A 22,262-nucleotide genomic window follows, 5' to 3' on the forward strand; every position below is an offset into this window, starting at 1 on the left:
ATTTTTTTTTGATGGTTGCTTTGGAAACATTAGTACAAAATATTTAATTCTATTTCAATAAAAATAAACACAAGTTTGGATGATATCCTCACACAGTGTGTATTAATTTGTTAGAGTCATACCTCATTTTCTTTGTATTAGTGCATCTCGAGAAGATGATGACCTTTTTTCATTTGTTCTAATTAGTTATATATGACAGTAGAATGAATTTTGATACTTCATACATAAATGGGGTATGTATAACTTCTCATTGGTCTGGTTGTACATGGTGTAGAGTTACACAGATCATGTTATCATATGCACACAGGATAATAATGTCTGATTCATTCTACTACCATTCCTACCGCATGCCCCCTCCCTTCCCTTCTGTCTAGCGCGCAATACCTCTACTTAGAAAATGACTTTAAAAGAATAAAAAATTTTATCCTATCAACATGAACTTTATAACAAGCGGACTCTGAATTTCAACAAAAATTTTTAAGGAAATGCAAACAACTATAAATGCCATTGATATTTAGTTTTAAACTCAATTCATAATTATTCAAACTGCAAGAAAAGAAAAAATGACTTAGGATAATAAACTCCAACATTTAATTTATAGTAGTCATACAAATATTCTAGTCATTATATATATCTTTAGGAGGTCATGTAGGAAAACCAAACCATGTATTTCTTCTACAGGTGATCTTTCTATACATTTAAGAAAAAAGCTGGTAAAATATTTTATAACTTTTAAAACAATAAATCATTATTTCATCTGATGTCCTACATAACCTAGTGTGTCATATTAAAATTTCTGTTTTCTTCCCCCCCGACTTCAGATGTTTCTTTCTATTGAATTGACTATTACACTTCTAAAGTTCTGAAGTAGCCAACAGACCATAGAAAGACATTTCTTTAGGCTCCTGCTTGAAACCAACAGCTTCAACAAACTGCTGGCCTTGATTCAGGGCCAAAAAATTTCTGTTTTCTATTATGCTAAATGGTCTTCATATTTGAGTACACTTAACAATTACATACAATTTCATCAAGGGTATATAACATAATTTATTTAAGCATTTCCTTGATTTTGAACACATATATACTTTCTAATGTTTGGCTATATAAAACACAAAGAAGAAAATGTCCCAGAATATTTTCTTGGGATAATTCCCCAAAGGCAGGGTAACTAGCTGAATGAATATGAATATCTTAATGATTTCTATTACACAGTCCCAAAACAGATTTAAAAAAAAATATATATATATATATATATAAATTTTTTTTTTACTCATAGTTGGACATAGTACTTTTATTTTATTTTTTTATTTTCATGTGGTACTGAGGATAGAACTCAGGGCCTCATACATGTTAGGCAAGTGCTCTACCACTGAGCCACAACCCCAGCCCACAGCTTTTGTTTTTTCCCCACTGCAACTTAACTACTTTTCTCAAGAACAGACAAACAATTCTGCACTGTGGGCCACAGTGGAAAGAACTCAGGCTTTGGAACACCTATTTACTTCATCAACCTCCCTGACCTTTCTCATCAGCAAAATGGGGATAATCCAAACCACCCCTATAGGGTTGTTTAATTATTAGAGATAATGTGTGTTTGGTATCTGACCTGTATGTGCTCAATAGTTGCAACAGTGATTGCTGAGGCAGTATCTGATGACTGAGAACACTGGTTTTGAAGTGAAATTGACTCACTGTTACATTCTGGCTCCTTGGTAGTATTAGCTATGTGAATTTAGACTAGTTATTTTACATCTACAAGTCTGAGAATAGCTCTTTATCTCACAGCGTTAAATGAGATAATATACAAATACTTATGGGCTTCATTATACTCTCCATTTGCTCACTAATTGTGCAATAGTTTGGATCTGGAATGTCCCCCAAAGGCCCATGTCTTAAAAGATGTGGTCCCCCATTTTGGAAGATAGTAGAAACTTTGAAGTGGGGCTTAGTGGGAGGTCTTCCAATTGTTGGGGATGTGCCCAAGGGGGGACTGTGGAGCTTGGTTTCTTTCTTTCAATTCACAGCCATGAGGTGAATGGATTTCCTCTACTGCACACCTACCATGACGTACTATGCTGCAACAGGCCCAAAAAACTGGGGCCAATTGGTCATGACCTGGAAACTGAAACTGAGACCAAATAACCTTTCCACTTTTTAAGTTGATCATCTCAGGCAATACAGATTGACAAAGGGAATACAAATGGTTTGCCTTCTTCCCTCTAAGCAGTACAATTCTGTGGTTCTCTCAATCTTTCTTGGATCAGAGCCTATCCTTGCTACTACATCCCATTTCTTCATTTCCCTTTCCCATCCTGCTTCTCTCATTCCCTGCATAGATTTTTATTCTTTTAATACATGAATCACAGACATCCAAATTCCTACTTCAAGTTGTATTTCTAGGTCACCTGACATAAGATACTGTTATGCATAAATGCTCTGTTATCAGGCTATAAGAAAAAATAAAAACACATTGCTCAATGTTAAGTAATAAATTCATAATCCCTTCTTACCTTTCTCAAGTGCTGTTTTGCCACTAAGACTTTTTTATTTTATTTTTTTAATATTTATTTTTTAGTTGTAGTTGGACACAATACATTTATTTATTTATTTTTTTAATGTAGTGCTGAGGATCAAACCAGGGCCTTGCACATGCTAGGCAAGCACTCTACCGCTGAGTCACAATCCCAGCCCCAACTAAGACTTTTTTAATATATTTTATTTTAGCTGTGGATGGACCTTTATTTTTTTATTCATTTATTTATATGTGGTGCTGAGAATTGAATCCAGTGTCTTACATATGTGAGGCAAGCGCTCTACCACTGAGCCACAACCCCAGCCCCACTACCAGTTTTTTTTAATATTTATTTTTTAGTTATAGTTGGACATAATACCTTTATTTCACTTATTTATTTTTTATGTGGTGCTGAGGATCGAACCCAGGGCCTCATGCGTGCAAGGCGAGCGCTGTACTGCTGAACCACAATCCCAGCCCCCTATCACTTTTTAATAACAGACATCTTTTTTTTTTTTTTTTTTTTTTGGTATTAGGGACTTAACCCAGGGGCTCTTAACCACTGAGCCACACACACCTTATATTTATTTTGAGACAGGATCTCACTAAATTGCTAAAGCTGGCCTTGAACACACAATCCTCCTGCCTTGGCCTCCCAAGCAGCTGAGATTACAGGTATTCACCACCACACCCTGCCATTTTCATCTTTTGTTAATCCTAACATAAGCCATTTCATTCTGCATAGTTGGCCACTTTTTCAGAGATACAAATGTATACATTTGTGCAGTTTCAGACTTAGATATTAAGAGAACTCACATTGTTTTCCATTGCCAGGCGGCGAACTGCAGGGGTTGCCAGTGTTTTCTGGCCCTTTATCTCCTGGTGTATGTGTTCATCGTGGGACACAGCAGGAGTTTCAACAACATCTTCTTCTGAATCTGTAAACAAGAAAATTTTTTTACAAAGCTTAGTTGCCTCTAATATTTAGTCAAAATGCATAATAGTGGTTATAGCTGGGCTACTTTAGAGTGGGAAAACATGCAACTACACCAATGGTAGGCATAGAATGGAAGGTAGGTACCAATACCTAGTATTGTTTAAGTTATAATTACAGGAACTCCAATACTAACTTGGATGATACATATTTGCTGAAATAAGGGAAATGTATAAATATCCAAATGTATCATATAGCAGAGTTATTCTATATTTTTTCAAAATATCTAGTAATTCACTGCTATTCACCTTCCTGGAAAATATTTTGTGATAATATAATACTATAATACTGCCTTTTAGAATAACATGGGTATATATGAGAAGTAACTCATATTATTGTAATAGTCATGTAGTTGTTGGATTAAAGCTCTAATTAATAAAATAGGGCCTTACTACACAGCACTTCAAATAATTTCCATAGTGTTTTTACACATATTTTATTCTTTGATTATCACAAAAATGCTAAGAAGATTAATCTCAGGAAAGAGATTGAGAGGTTTCTCAATAAACAGGGAAGATTTCTCAATTTTACCAATGTAGAAGAGACTAAGAATGGCATTGAAACTAATCTGAAATAATTTCATCACTTTGTTGGGTTGATGAAATTTTAGTGGTTCTAGCATTGCATTCCAATATTTAGATTTCATCTCTTTTTTTGTACTTGGGATTGATCCTGGGATACTTTATCATTGAATATTACATCCCTTTTCCCTTAAAAAATTTTTTTTTAAAAATTTGAGTCAGGGTCTTGGGATAGGGAATTGCTTGAAGGTTGCTGAAGGTCTTGCTAAATGGTTGAGGCTGGCCTCAAACTTATAATCATCCTGCCTCAGTTTCCCAAGTCACTGGGATTATAGGCATGTGCCAAGATGTTCAGTAAATTGGATTCATTTCTTTATCCTGGGCTGCCTCACATGAAATGATAAAACAAAACAGTAGGAGCAAAATATTTTACAAATTATAAAATGATTCTGAAAAAGGTGATGATGATGATGATGATGATTATAGGCTACACTATAACTTGGATATTGCTCCCAGACTTTTGAACTATACTACTAAAATATCTTTATCTTAGCACTTGCTGATGGAATGCTGGCTTAGGAATCCCACCACAGAACTTATTACTCCCCAGGCTCTGATATCAAAGTGATTTTCAGCCAGATATGGTGGTGCACACCTATAATCACAGCTACTTGGAAGACTGAAGCAGAAGGATTTCTTGAGACACAAGTTCTACACCAGCTTGAGCAACAAAGCAAGACCTCATCTCAAAGAAAGCAGGGGGGGGGCTATTTTGTTTTGTGACCTTCTGCAGGAAACCATCCGTGAAATACAAGAGGACCTTCTCTTGGCATGAAAGCCAGGAAAGGATAGGCCTGGCATCGGGAACTTCCCATGGCTCTTGGGGGATGACAGATCACCCAATGCATGTGACCTTCCCCTCTGCTCTGCTAGAAAGGTTCCTCATAGTAATGCTGAAGATGGACATAACCTGTTAGGAACTGAACAACCCACCTTTAACCTTTTTTGGAAAAAAAAACATTCTATAGAATCTCTTTGATGTCTCCGGATATAAATGAAGCAGGCACGGGCTCCATTTTGTCAGAAGGTGGATCGTCTGTCAGCTTGCCTCTCCTGTCCCCACTTTCTGTGTTCTGTGGGTTTTTTGCCGCTCTATTTTCAGCCAGGTGGTGGTGCACACCTATAATCACAGCTACTTAAAAGGCTGAGGCAGGAGGATTGCTTGAGACACAAGTTCTACACCAGCTTTTCTTTCTCAGCCAGCCCATTCTACTGAGGAGAACCCCATTCCCACCACCGCTTGGGAGGTGGGTGGGAATCTTCTGAGGTAGGGAGTTAAATATCTGCCCCCAGTGGGACTACCTATTGTTTCAGTTTTCCACTATAACATTATCTTAGTGAATTACCTTTTGGAATAATATTCCCTGCTTATAAGTTCCACAGGTGCTGATGCTATGGAATGCTGAGCTCTTTACTTTCACTCTGGTTTTACTTCTTTTTTGTTCTCTCTCTTCTAAAGAAGTCTGGGTTTTAAAAGAATGCTTGTACATATGAGTACTACTATTGTTTGGGTGTGCTTTAAGTCTCCCCCAAGAGTCAGTGTAATAGGAAGCTGGGTGTCTAGGGTGGCAGTATTATGAGATACTGTAGAAACTTTAAGAGGTTTAAGAGGCTGCAGATGAAGCACAGTAGTAGAGCACCTCCTTAGCATTTGTGAAGCCCTAGGTTTAAACCCAAGCACCATACATAAAAAAAGAGGTGGGCACTCTGGTCATTGGGGGCATGATCTTGGAGGGTAGTTCCTGTGCAACCTTTGAGTTCTCGCTGCTCATGGTTTGAAACATGCCAATTCGCTCCTAGACACACTCTGTTGTGATGGGCTGCCATCTGTGACCCTCACCAGAGGCTAAACCAATGGGGATGCCCAATCTTGGACTTTAACCCTATAAAACTTTAAGTAAACTTCCTTTCCTTTAAAAACTGCCCATATCAGGTATTTTGTTATCGTAATGAAAACTAATACAAGCTATCCCATTAAGTTAATCTTTGTATACTCCAATTTTTGTTCTTAGTGACTAGTGTTTAGGACTTGAATCTTTAATTCTTGAGAGTTTTTCTGTTTTTTGAACACTAAGATTTTCAGAAGGCAGGCTTCCTAATAAATGAAATTTTACTATTCATGATATCAAAAGAAAATCATGCATCACTAAGAACCTTTTCTATTTTCTTAATTTTGTCTCTCAAACACCTAACCCAGATCCTGTAAGTTGGTAAAATTATAAGTTGTTCCAATGACAAAAAGACAGCAGTAATCAATTTGGTAAAAGAGATGAACATAGTTACAGTACCTTTTAAAGCTTCTGTTTCTATGTCCACTAATGGCTTCCCCACATAGGCAATATCATCTAGATTATAATAGAGTTTTTTAATGACTCCATCATAACGACTAGTAATAGTAACAGAAGCTTTATCACTTTGAACTTCACAGATGCTATCAAACTGAGACACTGTATCTCCTTCTTTAACATACCTAAAAGAAAAAGACATGAGATACTTTTACATGGACAATCCTAATTAGAGATCATCCCAACAATTAAATGCCATGCCACACTGCATCAGTATCCATTTTGCCTAGCAGTTATTCCCAGACAGTGCACCAAGGAATGTTTCAGAGAAGATGATGTTAGCTTCCAGAGTCTCTTGGATATACCTCCAAGAAATATTAGTTTCTAATATTTAACCACTTATAGATCTATAAGTGGTTAAATATTAGAAATCCATAGTATAATTAAACTTCCAGATTTTCTACCTGACCCATTTCTTGGGAAAAAAGTTTAAAAATATATTTTTAAAGTGAAATTTTCTCTTTACTATGTTATAAGCATTCTAATCTTACAAATCTAAAACCTGAAACATTGTAAGAGTTGACATGTTGCTTAAAAATTTTCAAATTTTGGATCCTTTTGGATTTTGGACTTTCAGATCAAAGGTGTAAAGTCTATACAAGTATTCTAATACATAAAAAACTCAAAAGTCTGAATTAATTTTGGTCTCAAGCATTTAGGATAATGGATACTAAAGTTATGTTAGTCTTTTTAAAACTTTAAGGAATGCTTATTATTTCTAGAACTAAGTAAACAAATTGTCTTCAATTAGTTTTGTGAAATAACTAATTAGTCAATTAATTATTTTTTAATTTTTAAATTTGTTTTAATTAGTTATACATGACAGTAGAATGCATTTACGCACTTTAATATACATAGATGGGATATAATTTCTTATTTTTCTGAGGGTACATGTTGTAGAATCATATTGGTCATGCAGTCACATATATACATAAAGTAATAATGTCTATTTCGTTCTCCCATCCTTTGAATCTCCATATCCCCTTCCCTCCCCTCCCTTCACTGCCCTCTACCTAATCTATGGTAACACTATTCTTCTCTAGTGCCCCGCCTCCCTTATTGTGAATTAGCATCCGCATATTACAGAAAACATTCAGTCTTTGGTTTTGAGGGGGATTGGCTTATTTCGCTTAGCATGATACTCTCAAACTCCATCCATTTACTGGCAAATGCCATAACTTCATTCTTCTTTAAAGGTGAATAATATTTGCTGCGCCCCTCCCCTGACTCAGGCAATGGCAAGGCCCTACTGAGGTGGATGGCGCAAGGCGTCCATCCTCTGAAGGAGCGCAGTATGTTTCTGGGAATGGGCTGGTTTGTTTTTGTATTCCTTTAATAAGTATAGTTGCGATTTCTCATATGACCATTAAGTATGAAAGAAAAAACATGACTTTCCCAATTAATGCAACTACTTCTAAAGAATAGATCTGTTTGCTCTAAATGCAATGATTCAGCTGTGGAACATAAATTGTTAATGTCTAATGAAAAACTCCCTGTCAAGGAAATTTTTGAGAAATTAAATTAAAATCTAGAAAAGAAGAATTAATGTTAAGAAGACAGATTAGTGCTTAGTACTGGGCAACTTGTTCTTGTTCCTGTGCACAACGGTTTGTGCTCTTACTCCTGTTTGATTAAAATTAATAACAAGTTAACCACTTGCCGTAACCATGGCACCAGTTCTAGTCAGTAAGTCAAGAAAGAATAGTTTGGGACATTTCTAACTATTATTAAAAGTTAACTAAGCAGAAAGAGCTCAAAGCAAAATGCGAACTGAAAGTACAAATGCTTGCTTATGCCTAAGCCAAGAGACATTCTTCTTATCTAATTGTAGCTAGGTAATATTTTGTTTCTTTGAATAAGATTCCTGTTTTGTAACCACAAAGTACTGTGAGCCTGCCAAAATAAAAAGTATATATGGTCAACTTCACAAGTAAAGATTGAGATTTAGCACCTTCACTTTGGTGTCTATGTTGTTTCTCCACCCCCCTTTCGCTGACTCCTCACCATCCGTTCGTCTCCTGAGACCCCCTGTTGGAGCTGGACTCTGACAAATATTCTATTGAAATATATATGCCACATTTTCTTTATTCATTCATCTATTGAAGGACACCTAGGTTGGTTCCATATTTTAGCTATTGTGAATTGAGCTGCTATAAACATGGACATAGCTGCATTATTGTAGTATGCTGATTGTAAGACCTTTAGGTAAAAACCCAGGAGTTGGACAGCTAGGTCAAATGGTAATTAATTAATTTTTAAGACAGGAGGCTCACTATGGCTGGGCACAGTGTTGCATGCCTGTAATCCCAGCGGCTCAGGAAGCTGAGGCAGGAGGATGGCAAGTTCAAAGCCAGCCTCAGCAAAAGCTAGGAGCTAAGCAATTCAGTAAGCCCCTGTCTTCAAATAAAATATAAACTAGGCTGAGAATGTGGCTCAGTGGTTGACTGACACTGAGTTCAATCCCAGGTATCTGCTGAGAGCCATAGCTAAGTAAGAATGACGCATGGCAATTTCCTTGTCAGCCTACCCCATGTTGCTTAGAGGGAGAACTCTCCATTGTGGAAATGGGCTTGCCTTGGACCCAGGTCATTTGCAGTGACATTGCATGAAAGGTGACCTTGCTCAAGGACCAGGGCGGATCTGGGTTTAGGGCGCTCCTTGGGTTTAGGGCGGTTCCAGGTTTAAGGTGGACACTGCTGGGAATAGGGCATATCCTGCTGCCTCAGGCACCCGCAGGCTCCTTGAGTTCCCGTTGAGTTCTCGTGCGATTCAGAGAGTATTTTGGGATGCAGAGTTAGGTGGAGGTGTGGAATTTCCCCAGAACCTGCATGTAGAGGCCCGTGAGAGTTCGGGAATAAAGAATTGCTGTTTGAATCTACAAGGCTGTGAGTGGCTTGTGATTTTGTGCCCAGCCAGACTGCGACAGGTATCCGCGCCAGAAAAAAAAAATGTCTCACTATGTTGCCCATGCTGGGCTCCAACTCATGATTCTCTAGCTCAACCATGCCTGGCTTAGTTTTTGCATTTCAGGTACGACTTTTCTCAGTTTTCCTTTCTACAACTATTTCAGCTTGTCCTTGTACACCAGTCTATTTTTCATTTTTCATATGCTTTACAATGTTCATTACATGTTCTTAGCAAGCAGAACAAGGAGAATGGGTCCAAGCCTGAAATGCTACATGTATATTCTAATACTACTCTTGATGTGTCTGGCTCATTTCTGGCTACCATCAATTCTTCAAAATAATAATTAATCCATTCTTAATGCCTGCCTTTGTGTCTTAATCAGTTTTCAGTCCTTTGCTAAAACATCAATCATGACATAAACACTAATTTTAAAAGCACATATAGGGGCTGGGGTTGTAGCTCAGTGGTAAAGCACTTGCCTCATATGTGTGAGGCCTTAGGTTCAATCCTCAGCACCACATAAAAATAAACAAATAAAAATAAAAAGATATTGTGTTCATCAACAATTAACTACTATTATTTTTATTATTTTATTATTAAATAAATAAATAAACTGGAAAAAAACACATACAGATAATTTTTATTTCCAGAATGGCAGAGTAACAACCTCCAAAAATCTGTTCTTCCAAGTAAACAAGAAGTACACTGACAAAAATCTTTCATCTTTAAAAATTAACTTTTTAAAATTCTGGTAATTAAAAAAAAAAGCTTACAAAAGCTGAGAAATACTTATTTAAGAAAAATGACTGATTCTCATTAAAAATAGTGAGTTCTATGGCATTCAAACTTGCCCTATTCTTATCCTCGTTTCCCTATATCATTGGTAGCCTTAAAAATCAGCAAATTCACAGTCGAGGTTTGGAGCTCCATAAAAAAATCATGCCTCCAAAAAACTGTCACTATTTGACTTGTCTGGCAGCTAACTGAAAATGTTGCACTCACACAATTCAAGAGTTCCCTTTGCTGAGAAAAAAAGTCTATCCTCAGAGTGTTTGCTGAAAACCATCAGCAAAGGTTGTTTAAAATCTCAGCGGGTTAAAGGAATGATAGAAACTGGGACCAAAGATTGGCCAGAGATCTCACAAGGAAGTCGACCTGGGGAATGAGATGTCCATAGGAGGCTTTGTAAAGCTCTAACATATTCAAAGGGATCTGGAGCCATGAAATGTGTAGGGCAGTGTGCATGATTAACAGACCAGAGAGAACACCTCAGGTTGACCCTGAGGCCCTGTGCAAGCAAGAAATAAAGGCTAAGAAAATGTTGTAAAATGCTACAGGCCAAGCAAGTACAACCTGCATAAAGAACTCCTTGGCAAAGGGATGAAGACTTACTGCTTCTAGATACTTAAGCAAGTCACTTTCTAATGATTAGTAATCCACCAAGTTAACTGAGTACAGATTTCAGGGGCCACACATGAAAGGGAATACAGACTTTATAAAATCAGTCTAGGAAAGTCACTAAGCAGAGAGCAGTCTCCCAGCCCTGCCCCGTCCCACTAAAGCAAAAGTCTGGGGAGGTGGGATCTGATTTCTAGATATGCCACAATACTGTATCTAAAATACCCAGTTTTCAATCAAAAAATTATGAGACATGCAAAGAAACAAAAAAGTATGGCCCTATACACAGGAAAACAAAAAATGTGGTCAATAGAAACCATCCTTGAGGAAGCAGATATTGGACTTACAAGGCAAGACTTTAAATCATCAAATACAAGTTAAATCAATCATTAAAAATATATTCAAAGAACTAAAAGAAATCATGTCTAAAAAATTAGAGGGAAGAATGAAAAAATGATTTCTCACCAAGTAGAGAATATCAATAATGTGATAGAAATATATACATGAAAAAACACACCAAATTCTGGAGTTGAAGATTACAATGAATAAAATGAAACTTCACCAGTAGGGCTCAACAATAGATTCTTGTCAGCAGAAGAAAAAACTGGCTAATTTGAAGAAAGGTCAAATGAAAATTTCCATCTGAGGAATGAAAAGAAAAAAGAAGGAAGAAAAATGAACAGAACCTCAGAGACTTATGAGACACAATCAAGTATGTTAACATATACATTGGCATTTCAGGAGAAAAGAGACAAAGGGGCAGAATAAACATTTTTAGAAATAGCAGCCAAAAATATCCCAGATTTGAAGAAAAACATTAATGTACACATGTAAAAAGCTTAACAAACTCCAAGAAGAATAAGTTCAAGGACAGCTACACCTAGATACATCATAATCAAACTACTAAAACAGAGTATGTTGAAAACAACATAAGAAAAACCACATATATGTATAAGGAATTATCCAATTCAAGAAAGCTCTTAATATTTCTTTAAGAATTTCTTAAAAACAAGTCAAATAATTTCTCATTTAAAGAACTATTACATTTTCATTAGGAATTAAATGACTTCCTTTTCCAAGAGCCTTGTACCCTATACTAAACATATGAATTTAAAGAAATAGAAATTTAGAAATAAAAAAAATTTTTTTTTTCATCTAGAAAGAGTAGTCCTGGTTCTGAAAATAAAGTATCAAAATGTAAATGGAGAGGGGCCTTTTCAAGATGGTGGAATAGAGGAAGTTGCTTTCCTGGCTGCTCCATGGAGTGAAACCAAGAAAGCACAGAGGCAGCTTCTCAGTAAGGTGGGTGAACAAAAAAAGTGGGGGGACTTTACTGGAATTTAAAATTGGAGGTTCAAAGCAGAATGAGGACTCAGGAGGTTGGATATGATAAAATAAGGAAGAAATCCCCAGTGGCACAGCCATTACCACAGTCTGGCTAGAAGCACGAGCCAGAGAGGTCCTCCGTGAGCATGTTGTAAGACAGACGAGGCTGGGGGTGGACAGAGGCTGGTACCGAGGAATCAGCAGAAGCAGGTTGATTGGCTGCAGCCAGGTTCAGAGGGGAAAACTTTCGCTACAATTAATCAATTCCCCTGAATGCCGAGTTCAGAAAGTTTTAGAACTTTATACCCAGTGTGTAGCGGGAGGGGCTCAGAGGTTCACAAGCTAGAGAAGTCCATATAACAGAGGTTTTTTTCCTACTCTTCTCGGCTCCCAACTCAGGCCAGGTTTTACAAAAATAACCCCCAAGGATGCTCTCTATAAAAATCAGTGCCTGGGAAAGAGTTTTTTCAAGGACCTAACTTTGAAATGCAAACACCTCTGAGAAAGCCTTGGGTTAAACTTTCTTGTCACACTCTTGCCTATAGGAATTTAGACTACAGGATTACTTCTCTCTCTCTCTCTGGCAATTCAGAGGGTGCAGCATCAGGCGCCAGATGACCTCACTGAAAACTGCTGAAGGGAGAAACTGAGAATATTATGAACTTCAACGAAAAGAATTATTTGACTTTTTATCATGATCTTTTCCTGTTTAATTGTGACCTTAATGGTACATGGATTCTTATATGTATTCATATTTGTCTTTTTTCTCATTTCTAGCATTTTTGAAGCCAGTTATTTTTCATGGATTAGTTTTTTTGTGAACTAGGATGTTTGATTAGTATTTTAATTTTGTATTATTTTACTTTTATTTTTAATTTTTTAAAATTTTTTACTTTTTTTTCTTTCTCCTACCTGTTCCTCTTGATTCTCTTTTCTTCCGTTAACAGTCAATCTCTATTGTTCTTTGTCTTTTAATTTTTTTACTTCTTGTCTTCTCCTCCCTTAGAATCATCACATTCTATATCACTTCTGTTCTCTCCCTAGCCACCATTTGAAATTATAAACCCTTTTGCAAACTTGCTATTTTCATTGTTGGCAATAACTGATCATATCAGTTCTAAACAGAAATCACAATAAATATTGTGATAATTAACATTGTAGACGTCACAGTAGGAACTATTTGGTTTAATACTGTATATTGCTTGCAATGGTTGTTGTTATTATTTGTCTCCCCCTAAACAGTGAGGTACTGGAAACCTTCAGGGACACAATAAGTACATAGGATAGAAACTACTGACTCAGATTCATTCTGTTAGACGGGTAGACACACAAACAACATGAAAAAGCAAGGGGACAGATTGCCCCAAACAAATCAAGATACTCCAATACAAAATCCACTGACACCACTGTGTGGAAGAAATGTCAGAGAAGGAGTTTAGAATGTACATAGTTAAACTGATCTGTGAAGTAAAGGCCAGTATAAGAAATGAAATCAGAGAGAAAACATAGGAAGTGAAAGATCACTTCAACAAAGACGCATATTCTGGGGGTGGGGGGTAGGGAACAAGCAGAAATCCTTGAAATGAAGTAAACAATAAACCAAATTAAAAATTAAATAGAGCCAGGCACTGGTGGCACACACCTGTAATCCCAGCAGTCTGGGAGGCTGAGCCAGGAGAATCAAGTTCAAATACAGCCTCAGCAAAGGAGAGGCACTAAGCAACTCAGTGAGACCTTGTCTCTAAATAAAATACAAAATAGGGTTGGGGATGTAGTTCAGTGGTTGATTTTCCCTGAGTTCAATCTCTGGTACAAAAAAAAAAAAAAAAAAAATTCAATAGAAAGAATCATCAACAGACTAGATCACTTGGAAGATATAACCTCAGGCAATGAAGACAAAATACATAATTTTGAAAATAGAGTTGATCATGGAGAGAAGATGTTAAGAAACCATAAACAGAACCTCCAAGAACTATGGGATAACATGAAAAGATCAAATTCAATATTTATTGGGATAGATGAAGGTTTAGAGATACAAACCAAAGGAATGCACAATCTTCAATGAAATAATATCAGAAAATTTTCCAAACTTAAAAAAATGAAATGGAAAAATAAATATACGAGGCTTAGAGGACCACAAATGTACAAAATTACAACAGACCCATACCAAGGTACTTTATAATGGAAATGCCTTACATACAAAATAAGGATAGAATTTTAAAGGCTGCAAGAGAAATATATCAGATTACGTATAGAGGGAAAACAATTCAGACCTCAGCTAATTTCTCAACCTAGACCCTCAATGCTAGGAGGTCCTGGAATAACATTACCAAGCTGTGAAAGAAAATAGATGCCAACCAAGAATCCAATACTCAGAAAAGTTAAGCTTTACATTTGAAGATGAAATAGAAACCTTCCCCTGTAATCCCAGCAGCTTGGGAAGCTGAGGCGGGAGGGTTGCAAGTTCAAAGCCAGCCTCAGCAAAAGTAGGCACTAAGCAGCTCAGTGAGACCCTGTCTCTAAGTCAAATACATAATAGGGCTGAGGATGTGGCTCAGTGGTTGAGTACCCCTGAGTTCAATTCCTGGTACCCACCTCCCAAACCTTCCTGTGTATAATCCTTTGCAGATTTGAAAGGATATAATTTTAACCATTGCATCCTTTGTTCCTTTCAATGACTGCTCTGAGTAGGCACAGCCAGTACTGTTACTCTCATTTTATGGTCAGACAGGGACTCAGAACAAGTGAGTCACAGGTAAGACAGCTAAGGGGTTTCAAAGTCAGGCTTTTTTCATTTTGAGTTTGTTGCTCATCTCACAATCTCATGATACCACTAAAGACATAACCATAAGAATTGTTTCTATTATTATAATTCTGTTCTAAGTCACAAAGCAGCAATGCTAAGAAGTACAGGAAAAGAAGTTCAGGTGGCTGAATCAGATCCTTAAAAAGTCTCTTTAACAGTGTAAAACTATAGTGTGGGAAAAATCTATTTATTCATCCTAACTGCTATTTCTAAAAACCTTTAAAACATTTAGTTCAGTACCCAGAGGTGGTATGATTTTTTTTGAGTGTTTTGTTTTGTTTGGTGCTAGGCTTTATGCATGCTAAGCACATGTTCTGTCTCTGAGCTACCCCCACCTGCCTACCACCCTCCTCCTAACATTCCTGGGTGTTTCTTTTCCAGAGGGTCAAAAAAGAAAAAGAATAGAGGGTGATTAAGATAGTCAACAATTTTTTACTAGTTTGTTTGTTTTTTGTAGTTATTGATGGATCTTTATTTTTTATTTATTTATATGCCATGCTGCAAATCAAACCTGGTGCCTCACATGCTAGGCAAGCACTCTATCACTAAGCAACAACGCCAGCCCCCAGGTTTTTTTTTTTTTTTTTACCTTTCTTAAAGGGATTTTTCTTTAAATAAGACTTTTAGCAAAATATTTTAATCTTTTCTAAACATATAGAGAAACTGTGTTAGGTAATGTTGAGTATTCATACTACAGTCATTTTCAGTATGGTTAAGAAAACTTCAACTACAAGATGATGTTTTAAAATAGTTTAGATGGAAATTATAAGTTCATACATATAAATACTTTTATTTATTCACTTAACTTGGGTGTACTGCAGATTGAAACTAGGAGTACTCTACCACTGAGCCGTATCTCCAAACCTTTTCATTTTTTATTTTGAGACAGGTTTTCACTAAGTTGCACAGGCTATCTTGAACTTGTGATCCTCCTGCCTCAGCCTCCCAGGTAGCTGGAATTACAAGTATTTGTCACCATGCTTGGCCACATTAAATGCTTTTAAAAACATATGGGGGGGCTGAGGTTGTAGTTCAGTGGCAGAGTGCTTGCCTTGCCCATGTAAGGCACTGGGTTCAATCCTTAGCACACATAAAAATAAAATAAACAAAATAAAATATTATGTCCATCTATAGCTAAAAAAAAATTTAAAAACAAACAAGCAAACAAACATATGGTCCTGGGCTGGGGTTGTAGCTCATAGTAGAACCCTTGCCTAGAACATATGAGGCACTGGGTTCAATCCTCAGCATCACATAAAGATAAATAAACAAAATAAAGATATTGTGTCCATGTATAACTAAAAACCAAAAAAACCTACAGTCCTAGACTGGGGATGTAGCTCAGTGGTAGAGTGCTTCCTACAATGAGGGAGTCCCTGGGTTCAATCTCCAGCATTGCCAAAAAAAAAAAAAAAATCCAAAAGAAGACCATGTGGTCTTATATTAATTTAGAAGTTAATTCCTCTTAGTTGGGCACAGTGGCACACACCTATAATCCTAGTGGCTCAGGAGGCTGAGGCAAGAGGATTGCAAGTTCAAAGCCCGTCTTAGTAATTTATCGAGCCCCTAAGCAACTTAGCAAGATAGTAATCTCCTTATTTCAAAAAAAAGGAAAAAGAAAAATAAAGAAAAAAGTCTGGAGATGTGCCAAAGTGCCCAGTGCCCTCCCTCAAAAAGGTAAATTCCTCTTTCTTAATTACAGTAAGAGAAGGACAGCAAAAGGAGTTTTTAAAAGGCAGGGAATACCTTCCACACACACATACAAAATGAAGGAATAATTGCTCGGTGTGGTGGTGCACACCTGTAATCCCAGCAACTCAGTAGTCTGAGACAGGAAATTGCCAAATTCAAAGCCAGCCTCATCAACTTGGTGAGACCTTATCTCAAAACACAAAATAAAAAGGCCTGGGGACATTGCTCAGTGGGTAAGTGCCCCTCTTCCAATCCCTGGAAACTCCCCACCCTGCCCCAAAAGGAAATAATCATTAATTAATCACAACAAATAAAATGTCTTGATGTATGATAAATTCTGTCACCAGTATATTGTCAACACAAAGTAACTCTATTAATTTTTAAAAAAAATTTTCCAAGTTTTACATGAACATAGTATCTTTATTTTGTTTATTCATTTTTATGTGGTGCTGAGGATGAACCCAGTGCCTCACATGTGCAAGGCAAGCACTCTGTCACTGAGTCACAATTCCAGCCCATCTACCTTATTAATTTTTTAAAAAGGCATTATAGGTTATATAAAGAAGTTTCTCAGTTTAAATTGATTCCTACTTATTTGTACTCAAATGAGTTTTACCATTTACTTGGATGTTCTTTCAGATTAACTTACCATTCTTTAACAGTTACTTCTCTAATCCCTTCTCCAATGTCTGAAAGTTTGAACTGAACAACTTGTCCATGTAGAGCTTTAAAGAAAAAAGAAATAATCTCATTAAATGTGTACTTATTACCCATAAATGCTTTTACATCTAAAATTAGAAAATATCCTCAGAGGCAGAAACTATTCCATCTTACAGACAGAAAAACATCATTTTATAATTTTTAAAAGCATGAATCATTATTCACAATCATTAAGGTTAATCTAAGCTACCCATAACAGAATCCTGACGCTGCCACAGAACCCAAATTTTTCCAAATTTCAAAATAATGTTCTTTTACAGGGCTATAGGAAGTTCAACTAACAAATCAGTGAGTTTTTAAAAATTTGTTTTGTTTTGTAATAGGGAATAAAATCAGGAGTGTTTAACCACTATATTCCCAATCTTTTTTATTTAAGACAGGATCTTGCTAAGTTATTTAGGACTTCGTTAATTTGCTGAGGCTGGCTATAAAATTGCAATCCTCCTACCTCAGCCTGTAATCATTGGCATTACAGACATGCACCACCATGCCTAGCCAAATTAATAAGATTATGAAACGATAGTAATGAATAGACAATGGAACAGATACAAAGAGAGACTCAGCTGGATCTCCTTGTTTTATGTTATGCAGCTACAATAACCACTAGTGGCCTACTCTCAGATCTCTTTTGACTTCATGTAACTATGTTCAGTCTTTATGGCTAAAATCAGGCCCTTCATGGAAAATTCTTACATTTTCAAATCCTGCTGCATCATCTTATTCCCTAAGACTTCTCTTTCCTCTTGACATTTTCTATCCCTTTCTTAATACCCACTCCTGCCCCACCCCACACACACCTTTTTTAACACTGTGGATTGAATCCAAGGACACTTAACCACTGAGCCACACCCCCATCCCTTTTTTTATTTTGAGACAGAGTTTTACTAACTTGCTTAGTGCCTCACTAAGTTATTGAGGCTGGCTTTGAATTTGGCAATCCTCATGCCTCAGCCTCCTGAGCTGCTGGGATTATAGGTGTGTACTACCATGCCTGGCCTTAAAATACATTTTTGATGTGGAGGTATCTCTTGTTTCCTTTCTAATTTGGGGCCCTCTCACAGTCTGCTGCTTCTTTTAAACAGGTACAGGCATTAAGTATCAAAAACTTTAAAAAATAAATCCACATCTTTCAATCAATAAATAATTCCATATTTAGGACTTTTTCCCCCCAAGAAACTAATCAGAAAGGTATACAAAGATTTGAACAGAAGAATAGTTACTATAGAGTTAAAATGAAGAACTGGAAGTCAGTCTTTCAAGAAAATGAAGAGTAAATACACTATGGCACTTCTTATAAAGCAATATATTGTAAGGAACAGCAAGAGCATAGAAATATGATACTGCATGGCATGGTTAGGAAATAACAAACAGTCCTATACAGCTAAAGATGGAGTACGAGGCAAGAAATTAGCCCAGACACAGAAACGCTTTGTGTGCCCTTCTAAGGGGTTGTAATAAAACTTTATCTTAAAGGTCATTAGGATTCAGTAGTAATTCATACAGTCATAACTTCTTTGTAATTGCTCATGTTAAGAGGTAGAGTCTTTTTTGCCATTTCTTAAATCTATGTTGGCCTCTGACTTATTTTGACTAATGTAGTATAGCAGAAATGAAATCATGCAATTTCAGGAGACTAGATCTCATGGGTCCTCACAGCTTCTGCCTTCTCCCTTTTGGAATTATGTCCTAAGGTCCCTGTGCAAGGAAGCTGATGTAGAACACTGGAGACTTTGTGGAGGAAAAATGAGGTGCCCAATAGTCAGGCACATGAGTGTGACCCTCCTGGATCTCAGCCCTAGGACTGCTGATCCTCTAGATAAATACAGTCACATTAGTGAAACCAGCAGAGGAACCAACTCAAAGAATCCTGAGGAATAATCAATCACTGTTGCTCTAAGCCACTACGTTGCAGGGTGGTTTGTTATTCAATAATAATTAACTGATACAGAGTCCCATTTATAATATCAGACATGTGACTTTATGTCTATCATTTTAGACCAAACACCTCTGGCAAGAGCATGGTGGGTAGGGTTGGGAGAAAAATAGCAGAGGCAAAATAAGGCAGAGAAAGCAGGAGCTGATATATTTTTCCAAGCTGTCTAAAAGGGAATCATTTAAGAAACAGGAAAGATGTCAAATTGGTAAATTTGATGGGCATGGTGGCACATGCCTATAATTCCAGAAACCCAGGAGGCTGATGGAGGAGGATTGCAAGTTTGAGGTCAGCCTCAGCAAATCAGTAAGATTCTGTCTCAAAAAATAAAAAGGGCTGGGGCTGGGGTAGTGGCTCAGTGGAAGAGTGTTCACCTAGCATGTTCGAGGCCCTTGGTTTGATCCTCAGTACCACATGAAAAAAAAAAAAAGGGGGCTGGAAATGTAGTTCAGTGGTAGAGCATGCCTGGATATAGTGAAGTACCAGAAAAGTCAAAATAAAATTGGTATGCTTGGGTAAGATTTGATGCAAAACAAGGAGTCGGGGTGATTCTAGGTTTCCAACTTAACTACTTATTGAGTTAGGAAGGCAGGAATAATAAGAAATTTGTAGAAGACTGAATTTGGGGAATTTGAGTTATATATGGGATCCTGGAATGGAGATCTTCAGCCAGCAAATTGGTGATATGTCTGAGGTACAGATACAGATTCTAAAATGTTCAATGAGTACAGGTGAGAGTTAAAGGCATGAGCATAGATGGGGTGTAAGAAGGATGGTTTTCCGTGAAAAACTGAAATTTAAGAGTGAAGCAGAGGAAGAGGACCTGTAAAAGAGAAAGAATATGCAGCTGGGTGTGGTGGCACACACCTGTAGCCTTGGCCACTTGAGAAGTCAAAGCAGAAGTGTAAGTTGAGACCAAGAGTTTGAGATCAGCTACTCAATATAACAAGACCCATCTCAAAAGGAAAAAAGAGAGAGAATGAGTATCAAGAGAAAATAGGTACCAAATTCTTTACATTTTTAAATGTATTTAATCATCCAAGTATAAGAATCTTTGTTTAGTTTACTGATATGTCCACCTAGAGCAGCCTTGGCACACAGCAGGTGATTAGCAATACCTGTTGTTGAATAAATGAATTCCCACAACAATACTATGAATTAAATACTTGGATTACTCCCATTTTCCAGATGATGACATTGAGAAAAATTACATAACTTATTATAAGTTACACAGTTAGTAAATGATAAACCAGGAGATACAGCCTGGAATTGGTGGATTGAGGAATGCAAAGCTCAAGATAAGTGTTTAGAGGCTAGAGTAGGAAGCTGGAATTTCTGCTTCAATGACCTCTGCTTTGTCTGGAAGTAATGAAAAAAGATCAACTTAAAACAACAGAAATCTGAGCTGGGTAAGTAGCTCATTAGTAGAGTGTTTGCCTAGTATGTGTGAGTTTCTGGGTTCAACCTCTAGTACTATTAAAAAATATATATGTATACATATTTTAACAAAAAAAAGTGGTGGAGGTAAGGTTTACATGCTTTGTATGTCTTACATGTCTTATATGTCATGGTGTAAGATGACATATAAAAAGCATGGAAGAGTGGGGTCTGCCTGGAATTCTCCTATTTTTAAATTTTTTTAGTTGTTAGTGGATCTTTATTTATTTACATGCGGTGCTGAGACTCAAATCCTGTGCTTCACACATGTCAGGCAAGTGCTCTACCACTGAGCTCTGACCCCAGTCTGAATTCCCCTATTTTTCACTACACTAAGGCTCAATTTATCTATCAAAAGTTTAATTATATAATAAAATGTCAGGAATTCTTTGTCAGGGTTATCAATAGAACATCAACAAAGTTCTTGTGCCCTTGCCAAATCTAATATTTAAGTCCTCAATGTCTTTACAGAAGGTAGAAAAAGTTGGGGAAAAGGAAAGTAAATGCCAAAAGCTAGGGAACTTTCTACTTAGGAGTATGTCATGCAGATTTCACCACACCATGACATAACATAGCACAACAAATTAAGTATTTGTCCAAAAAACAATATTACAGTGTGTATAAAAGACACAGGGGTTGGGGATATAGCTCAGTTGATAGAGTGTTTGGCTCGCATGCACAAGGACTTGGGTTCAATTCCAGAGAGAGAGAGAGAGAGAGAGAGAGAGAGAGAGAGAGAGAGAGACAGACACACACACACACACACACACACAGATATTAAGATGCCTCTATTAGAAGATAGCTTGATTGAGAAGGTCAATCAATGTCAGTGCTAACTACTGCACTTAGATGAGTCAGATGATAAAGCCTCAATAGTCCCAACCAACCAATTCCCAAATTAGGAAGACACAGCGCATAAAGGCAAGCATGGAGGTGAGGAGAGAAAAAAGAAAATGAAAAGATGTGGGGACAGCCAGGCTAGAAATATGGTCTTAATTCTTTTTTACTATGGTAAAAAAAAAAAAAAAAAAAACTTCAATTACTAAAAAAAGAAAAGTTAAAAAGAAAAAAATACTGGTGAATTATTTAGCATTATTTTATATATTAGCTACATTGAGGTCATACTTACCAGCAGTTGTTTTCAGCAATTGATGTGGATGACTATACTTGAATGAAGGATAGCCAAAGAAACACACACATTTTGGCTTCAAAACATGAACATTACTACATGTTTGAAAATAGCGAACACAAATCTACAAATGAGAAAACAACAACAAAAAAGTGTTTATTAATTATCTTAATGCCTAATCAAAGTATATACTGAATTTCAATTCTATTTTAAAAAGCAGAACCATCATTATGATTTACATCTAGACAGAAACCAGAAAATTAGCAACAGGGACAATAAAGTTTATGAAAGTGGTTACTTTCTTTTATTTTTGGTACTGGGGATTAAATTTAGGGGCCCTACTTAACCACTAAGCCATATTCCCCAGCTCTTTTTTGTATTTTATTTAAAGATCGGTTCTCACTGATTTGCCCTCTCGCTAAATTGCTGAGGCTGGCTTTGAACTCTCGATCCTTCTGCCTCAGCCTTCTAAGCTATTGAGA

At 36.8% G+C, this 22,262-nt stretch overlaps 1 protein-coding gene and 1 non-coding gene across 3 annotated transcripts in view; both read right to left on the reverse strand.

The window, feature by feature from the left end:
- The window catches only part of Dbt (dihydrolipoamide branched chain transacylase E2), a 43,538-nt gene that overhangs the window by 12,834 nt on the left and 8,442 nt on the right, over positions 1–22,262 (reverse strand). For both annotated transcript variants that reach the window (XM_078026817.1, XM_005339685.5), the window contains exons 2-5: positions 21,781–21,904; positions 17,211–17,286; positions 6,376–6,557; positions 3,329–3,450 (exon numbers count right to left, since the gene is read on the reverse strand). In XM_078026817.1, the coding sequence (XP_077882943.1) occupies positions 3,329–3,450; positions 6,376–6,557; positions 17,211–17,286; positions 21,781–21,904 (504 nt within the window). The remainder of the gene's footprint in view (positions 1–3,328; positions 3,451–6,375; positions 6,558–17,210; positions 17,287–21,780; positions 21,905–22,262) is intronic.
- On the reverse strand, positions 820–956 carry LOC120891079 (small nucleolar RNA SNORA2/SNORA34 family). Its single transcript, XR_005735509.1, has one exon. It is a non-coding gene; the product is annotated as a small nucleolar RNA SNORA2/SNORA34 family (small nucleolar RNA).

This window comes from Ictidomys tridecemlineatus, chromosome 11 (assembly GCF_052094955.1).
Source record: "Ictidomys tridecemlineatus isolate mIctTri1 chromosome 11, mIctTri1.hap1, whole genome shotgun sequence".
Lineage (NCBI taxonomy): Eukaryota > Metazoa > Chordata > Mammalia > Rodentia > Sciuridae > Ictidomys > Ictidomys tridecemlineatus.